Raw genomic sequence first — 14,119 nt, forward strand, 5'->3', positions numbered from 1 at the left:
AACAACGAGCAAAGTTTCTTTCACCCTGATGCCCCTGTTACCTAGCAGTAAATAGGTACCTAGGAGTTAGTCAGCTGTCACGGGCTGCTTCCTGGGGTGGAGACCTGGTCGAGGACTGGGCCGCGGGGACACTAAGCCTCGAAAACATCTCAAGATAACCTCAAGAGTGTTCTGAGCACTACTCTTTTTTCCTGGTTGCCCTCAATGGTCTTCTTTCTTTCCTTCCCTCTGACATTTTTTCTGCTCTTTATGTTGATAATCTTGCCCTTTGCTGTCATGGTGATGACTCGCCTTTCCTCCAATGGCGGCTTCAACTTGCAATTCATGCTGTGTCATCCTGGACCACCAATCATGGCTTCAAGTTCTCTCCAGCTAAGACTTGTGCCATGACCTTTACTTGGAAGTGGGTCGCCCTTCGACCTCCTCTCTCGCTTTATGGTAATACTCTTTTGTATAAGGATTCTGCTAAACTTCTGGGGTTAATCTTTGACACTCGCTTGTCCTGGTCACCCCATATCTCTTACTTCTGAGTTGAATGCTGTAAGACCCATAACTTACTTAAGGCCTTGTCCCATACTTCCTGGGGTGCTGATAGGCACACACTCCTCTCTTTACATTCCTCTCTCGTGCTCTCTAAACTCGATTATGGCTGTCTTTCTTACTCATCTGCCTCTCCCTCCCTTTGTCGTCTTGATGCTCTTCACCATGCTCTGTCTTAGCTCTGATGCCTTTTGTTCAACCCCTATCCAGAGCTTATATGTTGAGACAGGCATCCTGTCTACAGGATTGCCGTGATTGTTACTGTCTTCGCTACATTGCGCGGTCCCTTCAGCACCCTCACTCTCGCTTATGTCGTACTTTGACCGTTACCCCTCCTGTGGGCCCCGTTCCCTTTAACCACCTTCCCCTTTCTGTTCGGTTGTCTCGCTTGCAAGGTTCTCTCTTGGTTCGTGTTCCCAATGTTTCTCCATCCTTACTGCCATGGAGGGTCCCTATTCCTAAGTTTTGTAGAACCTTGACCTGCTTGACTTGAGGCTTTTACCCCTCCTATAGTTCTGAAATGCCTTTTCCTTGCTCACTTTTCTTCACACTCTGGCTCCATTTCCATCTTCACATATGGGTCTAGTCTGCTGATGATATAGGCTACACTTTTGTTTCCTGACTACATCTATATGTGTTGCCTGCCTCCAGAGACTAGCATCTTCATGGCTGAACTTTATGCAATTTTGTTTGCTCTTAGTCAACTCCATTCTGGCTGTAATTCTTCCTTTGTTGTAGTAGCTGACTCTCACAGTGCCCTCATGGCTATGGAGTCTTTTAGTCCTGTCCACCCTGTGGTCGTCAAAATTCAATAGTGACTGTTTCTTATCTCCAGCAGATTTAAAACAGTCGAGTTTTGCTGGGTTCCCAGCCATATTGATGTTTCCTTAAATGAGCGTGCGGATGCTGCTGCTAAGGAAGCTATCCACACCTGTCCCATCTCCCGTAAAGGTATTCCTTATTCTAACTTCAACCCAGTTATTCATTCCTCAATCCTTGCCCATTGGCAGGGTTGTTGATCTTCTGTTACTGGTAGCAAGCTGCATGCTCTTAAAGGTAGTGCTCCCATGGCCTTCCTCCTATCACCATAACTAGCGCTGGGAAACGGCTCTGGCGAGGTTACGTATTGGCCATACCCACTTACCTCATGGGCACTTAATGGAGCACCGCCCTGCTCCTCATTGTCCGAATTGCATTGTCCCTCTTACGGTTAAGCATATCCTTATTGAATGTCCTGACTTCCAGGATGAGCGTGCATCTTGCTTCCCGACTGTCCCTCGTGGTCACCTATCCCACGATAGTATCCTTGGTGAATTGGATGCTTTTGATGTTGTTTGCCTTATGCGCTTTTGTTCTCGTATTGACATCCTTAATGATATTTAGTGTCTTTTGACTATCCCGCACTTTTGATGGTATTACATAGACTTCCCGGCTTGGTACCTTCTTTTGACAATTACTTTCTTACCGGTGCTTACTTATCGAGGATTTCTTAGCTAACGACTGGCCATCCTCAGTATGCAATGCAAAACAGTTGACTACCTTTTGATTACCTATTTACTCTTAGTTGAACTAAGGTATTGGGCATAAAGTACCGATAGCCAATGACTAATCATCTCCATGATGCGGCTGACAACAGTATTAACATCCGGGTACCTATTTACTGCCAGGTGAACTGAGGCATCAGTTGTTGTTAGGAAGGGGACCTTGCAGGAAAGGTATCTTTCAAATCTCCCATCAGTGCAGCCGAACAACACATGTGCAGAGTTAGTTTATAATCACAATAAGAGAACAGTATTCTCTAAAGAGATGTAAACCAATACTAAATACAGTATTGTTAAAAGAAACTATGCTAAGTACTTTCTGTGGCTGGGAAAGTATGTTGAAAACCAGTTGTAAACAGAATTAAATGAAAAAGAAATAGCTGGGGGAATAAGAAAACATTGGAACCCAGGATGATTGGTGAGTGTAAACAAGGAATATACGCATTCACTTCTCTCCAAGTGGCGGTGGCATTTGGAGGCTCATCCCCCACTTGTTAGGTGAGGTTGGATGATCGTCCATGTGGTAACTAGTGCAAGAACTTTTATGTTACCTATGGTGCTGTTTTATACAAAAGGATTAGGATTAAAAGTGTTCATTTACATGTCCCAGTGATAACTGGCAGGATTTTTTGTGTGATTTTTCATCCTGTTGTGTAACCGTTGCAATCTTGTAGGTTGGCCTGGCCCATGTGGATTGTTAAAATTTTGATAGCCACAGTGCTCAAGTCCCAGGGCATAGGAAATATAACGGTGTAATAGAATCCAAAGAGTACACTTGCAAGTGTACCAATTTATGTGATGACTGATTGGAGCTTGGAGATATATATTTGATTGTTAGGCAAGCCAAAGATTTGGAAGATAGTAATATCTCTGAAAGTCTTGTCAATAGGGTGCACAAATTACAGTTACACTCCCTGTACAGTATTATGTACCTTTAAGTTTGACTATAGAAATAAATCCCTGTATGAACTCAGAAGCTATCATTTGACAAAACACCTTGTCCCAATAGTGATTTCTCTAGCTTGTTGTAGGGAATACAACCCCTGTATAAGGCATGGCCTGGAACCACCAGGTATAACAATGAGTCTTACTGTGCTTTGAGGAGGCTTACTGTCCCTAGCAATCATTATATTTGCCCTTCCCTTCAGTTATTAAGTAAGGATGAGTAGAAAGAAGCTCGTGCTTTACAGTGTAAGAAAATGTGCACAAATGTCTTGTCCTAACCTTGTATTAAACCTAGAGCTAATCAATTTTGTCAACGTCATTAACTACTGTGAAAATCTTTAGTAGCCGTGATGAGGGCTCAAACCTATGTGGTGGATATTCCAACACAAACACACCCTAGCAACTACCTGACATGTATAAGGATTGCAACCTGGAGTTCTACTGAACACGCAAGGGTTTCCTGATGCTTCTTCTGAGGCCAAAACAGGATTTTCATACAATATCCTATTCTGGCTTCAGTAGAAGCCTCAGGAAATTCTTGTGTGTTCAGTAGAACTCCAGGTTGCAATTCTTATACCATGTCGTTGTCTAGTTGCTGGAGCGTGTGCCTGGGAACACCCACCACATAGGTTCAAACCTTCATCACGGCTCCTACAGATTTTCTCATTGATGCAGTCACATTAGTGTGATTACTCTGTGTATTAACTACTCTGTTAGGAGTCGGTGTATGAAAGTCTCATTAGCAGCAGCATCATTCATCATCATCATTGTTCCACTTTCCATGTTTACGGGTTCAGGGTCATTTGGTTAGAAAGGCTTGAAAAGTATGACAAGAAAATACTTTTATAAAGATAAGAAAAACAACACAATATATATGATACATTTACCTGAATTTACCTGAGGGCCACCATGTCTAGTAGTCTCAATGGGGACAAAAAGCCAGCAGCTTGTTAAAGGTCCCCTCTAGTTATACTGAACCTAAACAACCAGTTGTAGTATATTTGTAATTATCTAGTTTTATTAGAATGTAGGTAATATTATATTTCAAGCCATGCTACATTTATATATAAAATTTCTTGTGCCTAGGAAATATAAGTGAAGATACAAATTTTATTGTTTTGACTTGGAAAACAATGTTAGTACAAAATAATAATACAGTATTTTGTTTACCAGTATATAGAACAAGTTGCCACAAAATGTGTTAGTAAAAATCTACTGAGCTTAACCCTTAAGCTGCTAGTAATGTTTATAAGCATTTTATGGTAGATGACATACTTTGTTAACTACATTTAAAATCAGTGAGGTAGTGGAAATTAGTCAAGTTTAGTTATGCTTAGGAAATTTTTTTTAACCAAAAACAGATGCCTGTAGTTTTTATGAACATACAAAAGTACATATGCAAAGATAATTTCTTATATAATTGATTAGTTTAAAGTATGCTTTAATTTAGCAGTTTAAGGATTAAAACCAAAACAACATTTTAATTTATGCTAACGTTTTGAGCTGCCTGTGCACTCACTCTGAGCAATGTGCAGTACTGTACTTGAGCATTATTACAAAGTTGGTACATTATTTACTCCTTCACAGCCTGCCATCTCTAGATCTTAACTTACAAGTCACATGTTATGTCATATATCATTAGAAGTAAACCACTGCACAAGTATTTTGCATACCTGCTCTCTTTACATACAAGTGGCTTTATTAAATGTGCATATATGTAACTTCTGATTTAACCACTGAATCATGTTCTTCTGTATATTTTTTAAATAAAATAAATTTAAATACAGACCTATTATTAGGATAACATAAAAAAAAACAGGCAAAAAGGCAAACTGAACTTGAAAATAACAATGCTGTTGGTGGTAGCATCTTGCATACAAATGTTTTATTTTGTACTACTGTAAATGCTTACACAATTAAATGTGGAGACAACATCAGAAATTTTGGTCAGAGCCGTATAGAATAGTTTAGCTGAGGTAAGCATCTTCGTAAAGAGAAATGTATTAATACAATGTATAGATACATAAAAGATTGAAATGTGTGTATATGCCATGCACTTGTTGTAATGGGTATAGTAACATAGATGTATGTGTGTGAGGTACAGTACAAGCTGTAATGGGTATAGTAATGGGTGTGTGTGTGTGTGTGTGGGGGGGGGGGGTATATATGTGTGTGTGTGTGTGTGTGTGTGTGATGTACTACCTATAATGAAGACAGTAACAGAGATGTGTGTGTTTCATCATCTTTTGTTTCCTTAGCTTGAATCTATGGACTTCTTGTTCTTAAGTTGCAGGTTTAAAAAGTTCCTCCTTGTGAAAGCATCTAATTGTTCCTCTCATCACAAAACATAAAACATTCTATTACATTACGTTACGTATATTGTTGGAGACTTTTATATAAATAACAATGAGGTAATGCTTTTAGACCTGTGATAAAAAAAAATTGGTAAACTGCATATATTACACAGCCAATTTTTGCCTTCATATTTCATGGATATATAATATATACTACAGTATTTATTGTCCTATAATTTTTCTTAAAATGTATAAACTACAAATGATAATTCCCAAACGAATAGTCTCCACAAAAATTAAATCATTACAACAGTTTTGTTTTCCTGCTAAAAAAAAAAAAAATCTATATATGCACAAGAAAAACATTGACAAATGGAACAGTCCCTTAAATTAAAGACTTCATGTGTTCGGATATTCACAAGTATTTCTGCCTTTTCTTGTATTTGTGAGGTATTTTAGTCTAGTCTTGCATTTCTGGGGTATTTCAGCCTTTTCTTGTGTTTTGAGGTATTTCGGCCTTTTCTTGTGTTTTGAGGTATTTCGGCCTTTTCTTGTGTTTTGAGGTATTTCAGCCTTTTCTTGTGTTTTGAGGTATTTCAGCCTTTTCTTGTGTTTTGAGGTATTTCAGCCTTTTCTTGTGTTTGTGAGGCATTTCAGCCTTCTCTTATATATTTGAGGCATATCAACCTTTTCTTGTGTATTCCAGGTGTTTCAGTCTTTCTTGTATTTCTGAGGTACTTCACTCTTTTCTTGGGTTTGAGGTATTTGAGCCATTTCTTGAGTTTGAGGTATTTGAGCCATTTCTTGAGTTTCTCAGTAGCAATGTAACTAAAGAAAAAATATCATCACAAACTTATTTCCTATCCATTCATACCCCCTGATGCATTGTTTACTCTGGGGGACTACCCTCTCTTGAAGGCATAACTGAAACTGTTTTTGAAGGGTCTGACTTAATCTGCAATTTTTAAGGGGGTGATTTCATTTACTTTATTAGGGGATAACTGCATCTACTTAATTCAAGGGGGATGACTGTCTACTTTCTCACATCTACCTTTTCAGGGATGGGGAGAGGGGGTAGGGGTGACTGCATCTACTTTGCTGAGGTGGGAGATGACTGCATTTACTTTCTCAAGGGGAGGTGATTGCATCTAATTTCTTGAGGGGGGTTTAATTTAATTTAAAATATTCCAAGACATTCCGGTTCCTTCCAAGAATTTTTTTGTTCTTAATGTGTGACAGAGTTGCATGTGTTGGGCTATCATTTAGCTAAAGCCATTACCACTAGAACTGACTTTATAACAAGACTGCTTGGAAAGAACGAGGAATTTCTCAGTGAGAACATAATAAATTGGAAGGAAATAAATATGAGAAAGAAACTAATAGAATTGGAACATGGCATTATTCACCATATTGCCACTGTTGAGGCAAGGGAAGCACTAATGGCCTGGTTGAGCTATGATGTGGGTGTTACCCTTGTACAAAAAATATTGTACTATGCGTGTATGCAGTGTAGTATAAACAAAGCCCTCGGTGGCTCTACGAACTAGCCAACAAGGATACTCGCTAAAAAGAGGAGTTTGATTGCTTATAATGCTCAGTCTTTTTTTTTTCTTTTTATAAATATTGTTATTAATATGGGGAGAGATAGTCAATGAACTTGCCCCAGGGTAGTGCTTCCATAAGTGACCAAGGTCACATGATATGCCTGTAACATACACGATGACAGGTCTTAACCCCTACACTGCTCCAGTCGCTATTTGCAACTGGCTCCTACACGCAAATGAGCACAAGCAAGTTTTTCCCATTTGATTCCTTAACTATTTTTTTTTTTTTGTCAGTCGCAACATAATACTGAACTTTTAAATAGGCGAGCAGTCCGAGGGTTCACAAAGGCATGCATCACAAAGTTCGGTTTTACTACTGGCATTTGAAAAAGTGAAAGCTCCCTTGAGTTTCTTTACCTGTCTTTGTAATGTTAACTGAAGTTTGAATATTGACCTTTATCCATTTGTAACACACTTATGTGTTAAGTGTCTATTAATATTTTTGTTCAAATAGATGATGTTAAATTTACAATAAAAAAGAGTTCTATACAAAAATATATGTGAACACTCAGTTAAGTGAATTACATAGACCTAGCTATCGTAAATAACTCGCTTCCTTTGTTTATTCACACCTTCTCTATAAGAACATACAAATATATGAAACACTAGAAGGTCTGTTGGCCATATGAGACAGCTACTACTTTATATATATATGTTTTAACTCTGCTTGAAACAATCTATCATTGACCATTTTCTCAGAATTTAATTTATAGCTTAATCCCACATCATTTTCTATTATTTTTATTAGCAGGAAGCAAAATTTACCCAAATAATAATTACAATTACTGACACAAATGTGTGTCAGTACTGTGATGACCCACACAAAATGAACACGAAACAATCGACAACTGTCTATCCCGTAATGTCTTGAATCCAGATCCTCAAAGCTTCTGATGGGGGAATTTTTTCCTCAACCGGGAATAAGAGAATTCATCTTGTTGCAGTTTGTGTTGATGTAAATTGATGCTATCAGATTATTATATTTTAAGTTTGTTGTTTAGCATCATTTTGGACTGACAATCCAAATTTGAATTTCCTAAGCTGGGAAGCTTAGTCTGTAATGTTTTATAACCTGGTTTTCAGAGTAACAACCAAATGATTTCCCATTGTCAGAGACAGGAAGCCAGTAAAGCTTTCTCAGGTTGCAACCCACAAGAGTTGCCTAACTCCCAGGTGCCTTATTTACAGCTAGGTGAACTGAGTCATCTAGTATAAGGAAATATGTTCAGATGTTTTACCCAACTGCTTTGCAAATACTTTGTCAACTGAGTGGATAACTCCTTCCGTAAGAAAAGTAAGCCAATTTGATACATTCCCACCATCCCGGTTAGGGGAATAAATTGATGTTCAAACCTTTGACAACCAAGGCATTCAACTCACTGAGCCCAGATTAGCACTATTAAGAAGAGATTGTACATAACAACAGTAGTGAACGCAGCTGATCTAGCAGCCAACTCACTGCAGCTTAGCCTTTTCAATACTCGAGGGCCAAATTCTCTTCAAAATGGCTCTGCCCAAGAAGAAGAAGACCACAGCTATGACGAGGGCGACGGCTCCTATGATGGCTATCACGTCCAGCAGCAAGTACTGTGCCAAGCTCAGATCTGCACCTGAGAACCTGTCAAGTCAAAATATAGTTATTCATGGAAGATATGCATGAAATTAACTTAGAATGTACTCATAATTATAAGGTAAGGTAATTATCAGTAGAGAGCACCAAGCCAGTAGGCCTGGTGCCTACTGGCAATAATTCCAAGCCAGGAATTATTGCACTTGAGAGAGATATGAGGACAAAGAACTAGAATATAAGGATGGGGGAAGGGAACGCTACCTACTACCCAACAGGCTTGGACCATTGGATATATCACACTGACACTTCAAGATGCAAGGCTTTACTGACCAGTCCAAGTGGTTGGATACATCAAATAACTATAGAATATATCCAAAATGTCACCCCCAAGAGAAAGAACAATCGGAAAACTTTTGATTATTCATGTATTTCTGGGGGGAGCCCCTATGGCTCCCCGGAGCTATCCATGGCTGATATAAATATCCTAACTATTTTGCATCAGTCGATGTGGGTGGAGTTCTAGCCTCTTTACCTTCTTACAGGTTCCAGAAGATGAGAGGAAATGTCAGCATTGTGGAAAAATGCCCGACAGATCACTGGAACATTATCTGACACAGTGCAGTTACAAACCAATTAAGATTTCAACTTAGATTCAACAGAGCAGAAGTAGTTGTTAAACACGTGTAAACATGTGGGACAAAATCTTACAGAAGTGACCATACGAGTCATAAATACTCATCCTCCGCCCAAGTAAAACAAGAACAAGCAACACTTAGTGGGCCAGCCAGAGGCTTAGGGCCCGTGCAGGAATATCCCTGAAAAAAAAAAAGTTATTATGCTCTCAGAATAGTACATGATCTTCATTTTAATAGATTTTAGTATAGATTTTCAGTTTAGTTTACTGTAAAAAAATCATCAAGATGGCATTTGAAATATGCACCAAATTCAGACAACAAAATTTATAACTCAAAACGTTTAGTATTTAGGAAAAATTCATCCTAATAGGATTGTAGAACAGACAGCGGCGCGCACTATATATAAAAATGGTGAGAATCAGTCGGAAATTGAATTTTTTGACGCTGACTCAGTGTTGAAACTCTAGTTTTAGAGATACAGTAATTGGAGTTGAAGTTATCGACAATGTTTAAGGTAGTTCTAATTCATTAATTTACTTGTATGTTTTAATAAACATTGTTTGGCATTTGTACTCGAATATGTGAAAGTTGTAGGTCAATATGTGCGTTGAAATGAAGTCAAGAAAAAATAACCCCCTAAAAAAACAAAATATAGTGATAATTATAATAATTTTAATTTGGGGATATTTAGGGTATACTTTATATAAGTCAAAAAGCCCTAATCTGGTCCCTAATCAACAACACAATCTAAAGAAACAAGGAAAATAGAGTTTGAAATCTGTGAAAAATATCAGCCAAGAAATATTCATTGTCCCAAGTTCTGCCAGTTATGACTGATTTATTTGTTGATCAATTTAATTCTTTCTTCACATAGTTATGGACAAGTATGCATTCTCCCGGATGTAGAGGTTACAACAAAATCAGATAATAAACAAGAAGAAAAAAAATTCCCCTAAAAAAATTGTGGACATTGGTGAAAGTAACAGATATTACTATTGAATAATGTATTTGTATGATATATAACAAAATAGATCATAATAACATACCTACTCATTATTATTTGTGTTATGTATTACTCAGCAATGCTATAAAAGCACCAGCTGCGTATCCACTTTGTGGACACTTTAACTACTATTCTTCTTTGTGTCTTTGTGCATCGGACAGGTGCTTGCATCTCCTTATTACTGCATTATCCCTCAGCTCCAGTTAATAGGAGCTGTTCTCCTTATCAACAAAACGTTCTTTTAAAAAAAAATCCATTTCTGAAAATATTGGGATGAAACTTTCACGATGCAGAAGCCAATAAGTTGGAGATTTGTTTAACATTTAATATTAATTTTCACATAATTCAAATATATTTTCATCCAGCCCAAGCGTATACCCCCATTTACAGCCCAGGCTGTAGCAGTGTAAGGGTTAAAATGTTGACTCGGGTATCCTCCACTTTGATTAATAATGAGAATCAACAGTTATGTATATTGGCTTCATCGTCTCATAGCAAAGTGGGAAGGTTTTGGCAGAATTTGGCCCCAGATTCAATAGGAAGAATCTGGCTATTGTGCGTTATAGTTAATGTTATTTATGAACAGAGGTCCAATCCTCTTAGGTTGAATGTCAGTAATGTATGGTTAGTAATAAGTTTAACAGTGAACAACTTCATAGCTCTATGTTGTTAAGAGATGTTTATTGAATAGGTAATTTTAAGTGGAAAATATTTTGCACAGAGAAGAAAGAGGGATAGAGGTAGAGGAGACCAAAGAGGTATAAGGGGTAGAGGAGAAGGGAGAGGGATAGGGAGTATAGAGGAGGGAGAGGGATAAGGGGAAGAGAGGGGAGGGGGAGACAGGCACAGCCAGGAACCCCAGGTAGCATTGTTTTAAATAAATTATTAATTATTATGTACCATTGCATGTTGTAGTTATTTAAATAATATTGTACATAAGACGTTTATGAACACTGTAGGTGTGGAAGGGAGCTGGTATGTGCGTCCCACCAAGCTCACCAATATATACAGTGTATAAAGTATGGGGCATGATATTTCAACACTGGCTATTACTAAGTAATTGAAGTATTGTAGGCTATATGAAGAGTGACACAAATTCGGGTATGACTTAACAATGATGTACCAACTCATGCGCTGCTAGTTTAGATCTAAATGGGCACAATTGCCACGTATTCTAAGCACTTGGACTGGACGGTAGAGCGACGGTCTCGCTTCATGCAGGTCAGCGTTCAATCCCCGACTGTCCAAGTGGTTGGGCACCATTCCTCTCCCCCCCATCCCGCCTCCGTCCCATCCCAAGTTCTTATCCTGACCCCTTCCAAGCGTTATATAGTCGTAATGGCGTGGCACTTTCCCCCCTAATAACTCCCTGCCTTTAAGATGTAGTGTTGTAGGAGCGAGTGTGTCCCCTTTGTGCATGCCCTCTACCCGTGAGGTGATCTGGTGCCCGCAGTTTGGGCACCACTCCCACAAACACTCCACCTGAGGGTGTCTCGGCGGGCATGGTGTTAAGCATGTCCACCGTACACACACTACTTAACTAGCCTATTGTAAGTCAAAGGTTTAGACAAAGGGTCGGTATAAGGGTAGGTTTATGGAGGCTCGTAGGCGGACATGCCAGAACCTGCTACCACATGTCTTCAAGAGCAGCCACTGCTCTACTGTGTAGTAACAGTAATGGAGGCTCCTCCACACCTGAAATGTATATGTTTACCTCTCAGAATGTTTGGCAATGTGTTTATTTGTGATGTGTGTCTATGTATATATTAACACGTTGTACTGAATGGGGTGAGAATAGCTTGAGCTACCTCATCCCTTTGTGTGTATTTTACCTCAATAAACTTATTTCAATTTCAATTTCCACACTCGTCTCTCGTAGAGAAGGGTCTGGGAATGTCTTAATAGTCCTCAGGAAATCATATGGTTGACATTGTCAGGGGAGAGGAAGGCTGTTAGGCTGCTTGAGGTCCTGCTCGAGGTTCTCTTGGCCAATACTTGACCTTCTCCAAGTTGCAGCCCACAGCACGTGCCTAATTTCCATCTACCTGCTTACTGCTGGGTAAACAGTGGCATCAGGTGTAAGGAAACATGCCCTAATGTATTGTCCTGCCTGGGAGTTGAACCCGGGACCTTCTGGATGAGAGGCAGCTACACTGACCACCTTACAACCACTATGTACTATATATATATACAAGAAAAAATGCTTAAAATGGTTTTCAACATTTATAAGTCTAAAGTTTCAATATAATAATAAATCCTTTTCTGGAGGACAGGAAGCCTGTGTGTATATATAGCTTAGACTTCTATCAAGTTCTTCCCTAAAGTTGAGCTATTGACCTCTCCACGATGCAACTCCAGAACTGTTGTCTAACTCCTGGGTATCTCTGTACTGTTAGGTGAACAGAGGCATTAGGTGACATGAAACATGCCGAACCACTTCTGTAGCGCCCGTGGAACTCGACCAAAGCAGAAACCATGTACAAATACAGTACTGTGAAAGGTCCCAAAATATAGAACAGTCTCCCATATGCAATAAAAGGCTGTACGTTAATCAATTTACACGAAAAGAGGGGAACATATTTGGCATTTTCTTAAGCTACAGTGTCCGGTTTATAGCTTCACATAAAGCCTTCATCCAGACCTACATCATGTTGTGTTACTGCTGCCAACCTCTTGTATCTACTCTACTTCTCTTGTTATATCTGTTATCTATATCTGTCGTATCTACTCCCGCGTGCGTGTACACGCGTTCACAGGCGCGTCAGGATAGTCAGCAAACCGCCCCGAAGGTTGCAAATGTAAACACAATGAGTTACAAGGGGGAATGACATTGATTCATACCATATACAGAAAGCTTCCAAGATACAGTAAACAGAAGAGAACAACAACTAGAAGAGGAAGGAAATACCTGATGAACCTGTGACCGACACTTGGAGTAAAGAGATTACAAATTATCAGCAGCACGGAGGGCGCTTGTCCCACATACCTGAGGTAGTCATTGCCATGTTCGATAATGTACTCCACCCACCACACTGCTCTCTCCAGCCCCGTCTCCTTCTGCGCCTTCAGCCGTCGCGACAAGCTCTGCACACGCTCCAGGTACCTGGTGGATGGGTCACACACCTGGATTATCAGGTGAACAGGTGCATTAGGGGAAAGGGAATGTGTCAAACCGTTTCTGTCCCCTCCTGTACAAAACTTTGCTCAATTGAAACTTTGTTTTTTTTTTTTTTTTTTGTTTTTATCTCGTAATAAAATTATCTCTCCCTCTCATTATCTCTTTCTCTCATTATCTCTTTCTCTCATTATCTCTTTCTCTCATTATCTCTTTCTCTCATTATCTCTTTCTCTCATTATCTCTCCCTCTCTATCTCTCGTTACATCTCATTATCTCTCGTTACATCTCTCATTATCTCTCGTTATATCTCTCTCATCTCTCCCTCTCATTATCTCTCTCTCATTATCTCTCCCTCTCATTATCTCTCCCTCTCATTATCTCTCCCTCTCATTATCTCTCCCTCTCATTATCTCTCGTTACATCTCTCATTATCTCGTGATATCTCTCTCATTTTCTCTCTCTCTCTCTCTCTCTCTCTCTCTCTCTCTCTCTCTCTCTCTCTCTCTCTCTCTCTCTCTCTCTCTCTCTCTCTCTCTCTCTCTCTCTCTCTAATTTTCTCTCTCTCTCTCTCTCTCTCTCTCTAATTCTCTCTCTCTCTCTCTCTCTCTCTCTCTCTCTCTCTCTCTCTCTCTCTCTCTCTCTCTCTCTCTCTCTCTCTCTCTAATTCTCTCTCTCTCTCTAATTCTCTCTCCTCTCTCTCCTCCTCTCTCTCTCTCTCTCTCTCTCTCTCTCTCTCTCTCTCTCTCTCTCTTTCTCTCTCTCCTCTCTAATTTCTCCTCTCCTCTCGCTCTCTCCTCTCCTCTCTCCTCTCCTCTTCTCTCTCTCTAATCTCTCCTCTCCTCTCTCATCTCCTCTCTCTCCTCTCCTCC

General features: G+C 39.5%; 1 protein-coding gene across 1 annotated transcript; it reads right to left on the reverse strand.

Moving 5' to 3' along the window:
* Window positions 1-5,973: 5,973 nt before the first annotated feature.
* On the reverse strand, window positions 5,974-13,241 carry LOC123765888 (UDP-glucosyltransferase 2; the record flags this gene model as incomplete). The annotated part of the gene is given in 3 exon segments (XM_069336940.1): window positions 5,974-6,148; window positions 8,384-8,542; window positions 13,119-13,241. Coding segments are annotated over 3 exon segments (457 nt in total), but the record flags the coding sequence as incomplete, so codon positions are not given.
* Between the last annotated feature and the right edge of the window lie 878 nt (window positions 13,242-14,119).

This window comes from Procambarus clarkii, chromosome 37 (genome assembly GCF_040958095.1).
Source record: "Procambarus clarkii isolate CNS0578487 chromosome 37, FALCON_Pclarkii_2.0, whole genome shotgun sequence".
In the NCBI taxonomy this organism is placed as follows: Eukaryota; Metazoa; Arthropoda; class Malacostraca; order Decapoda; family Cambaridae; genus Procambarus; species Procambarus clarkii.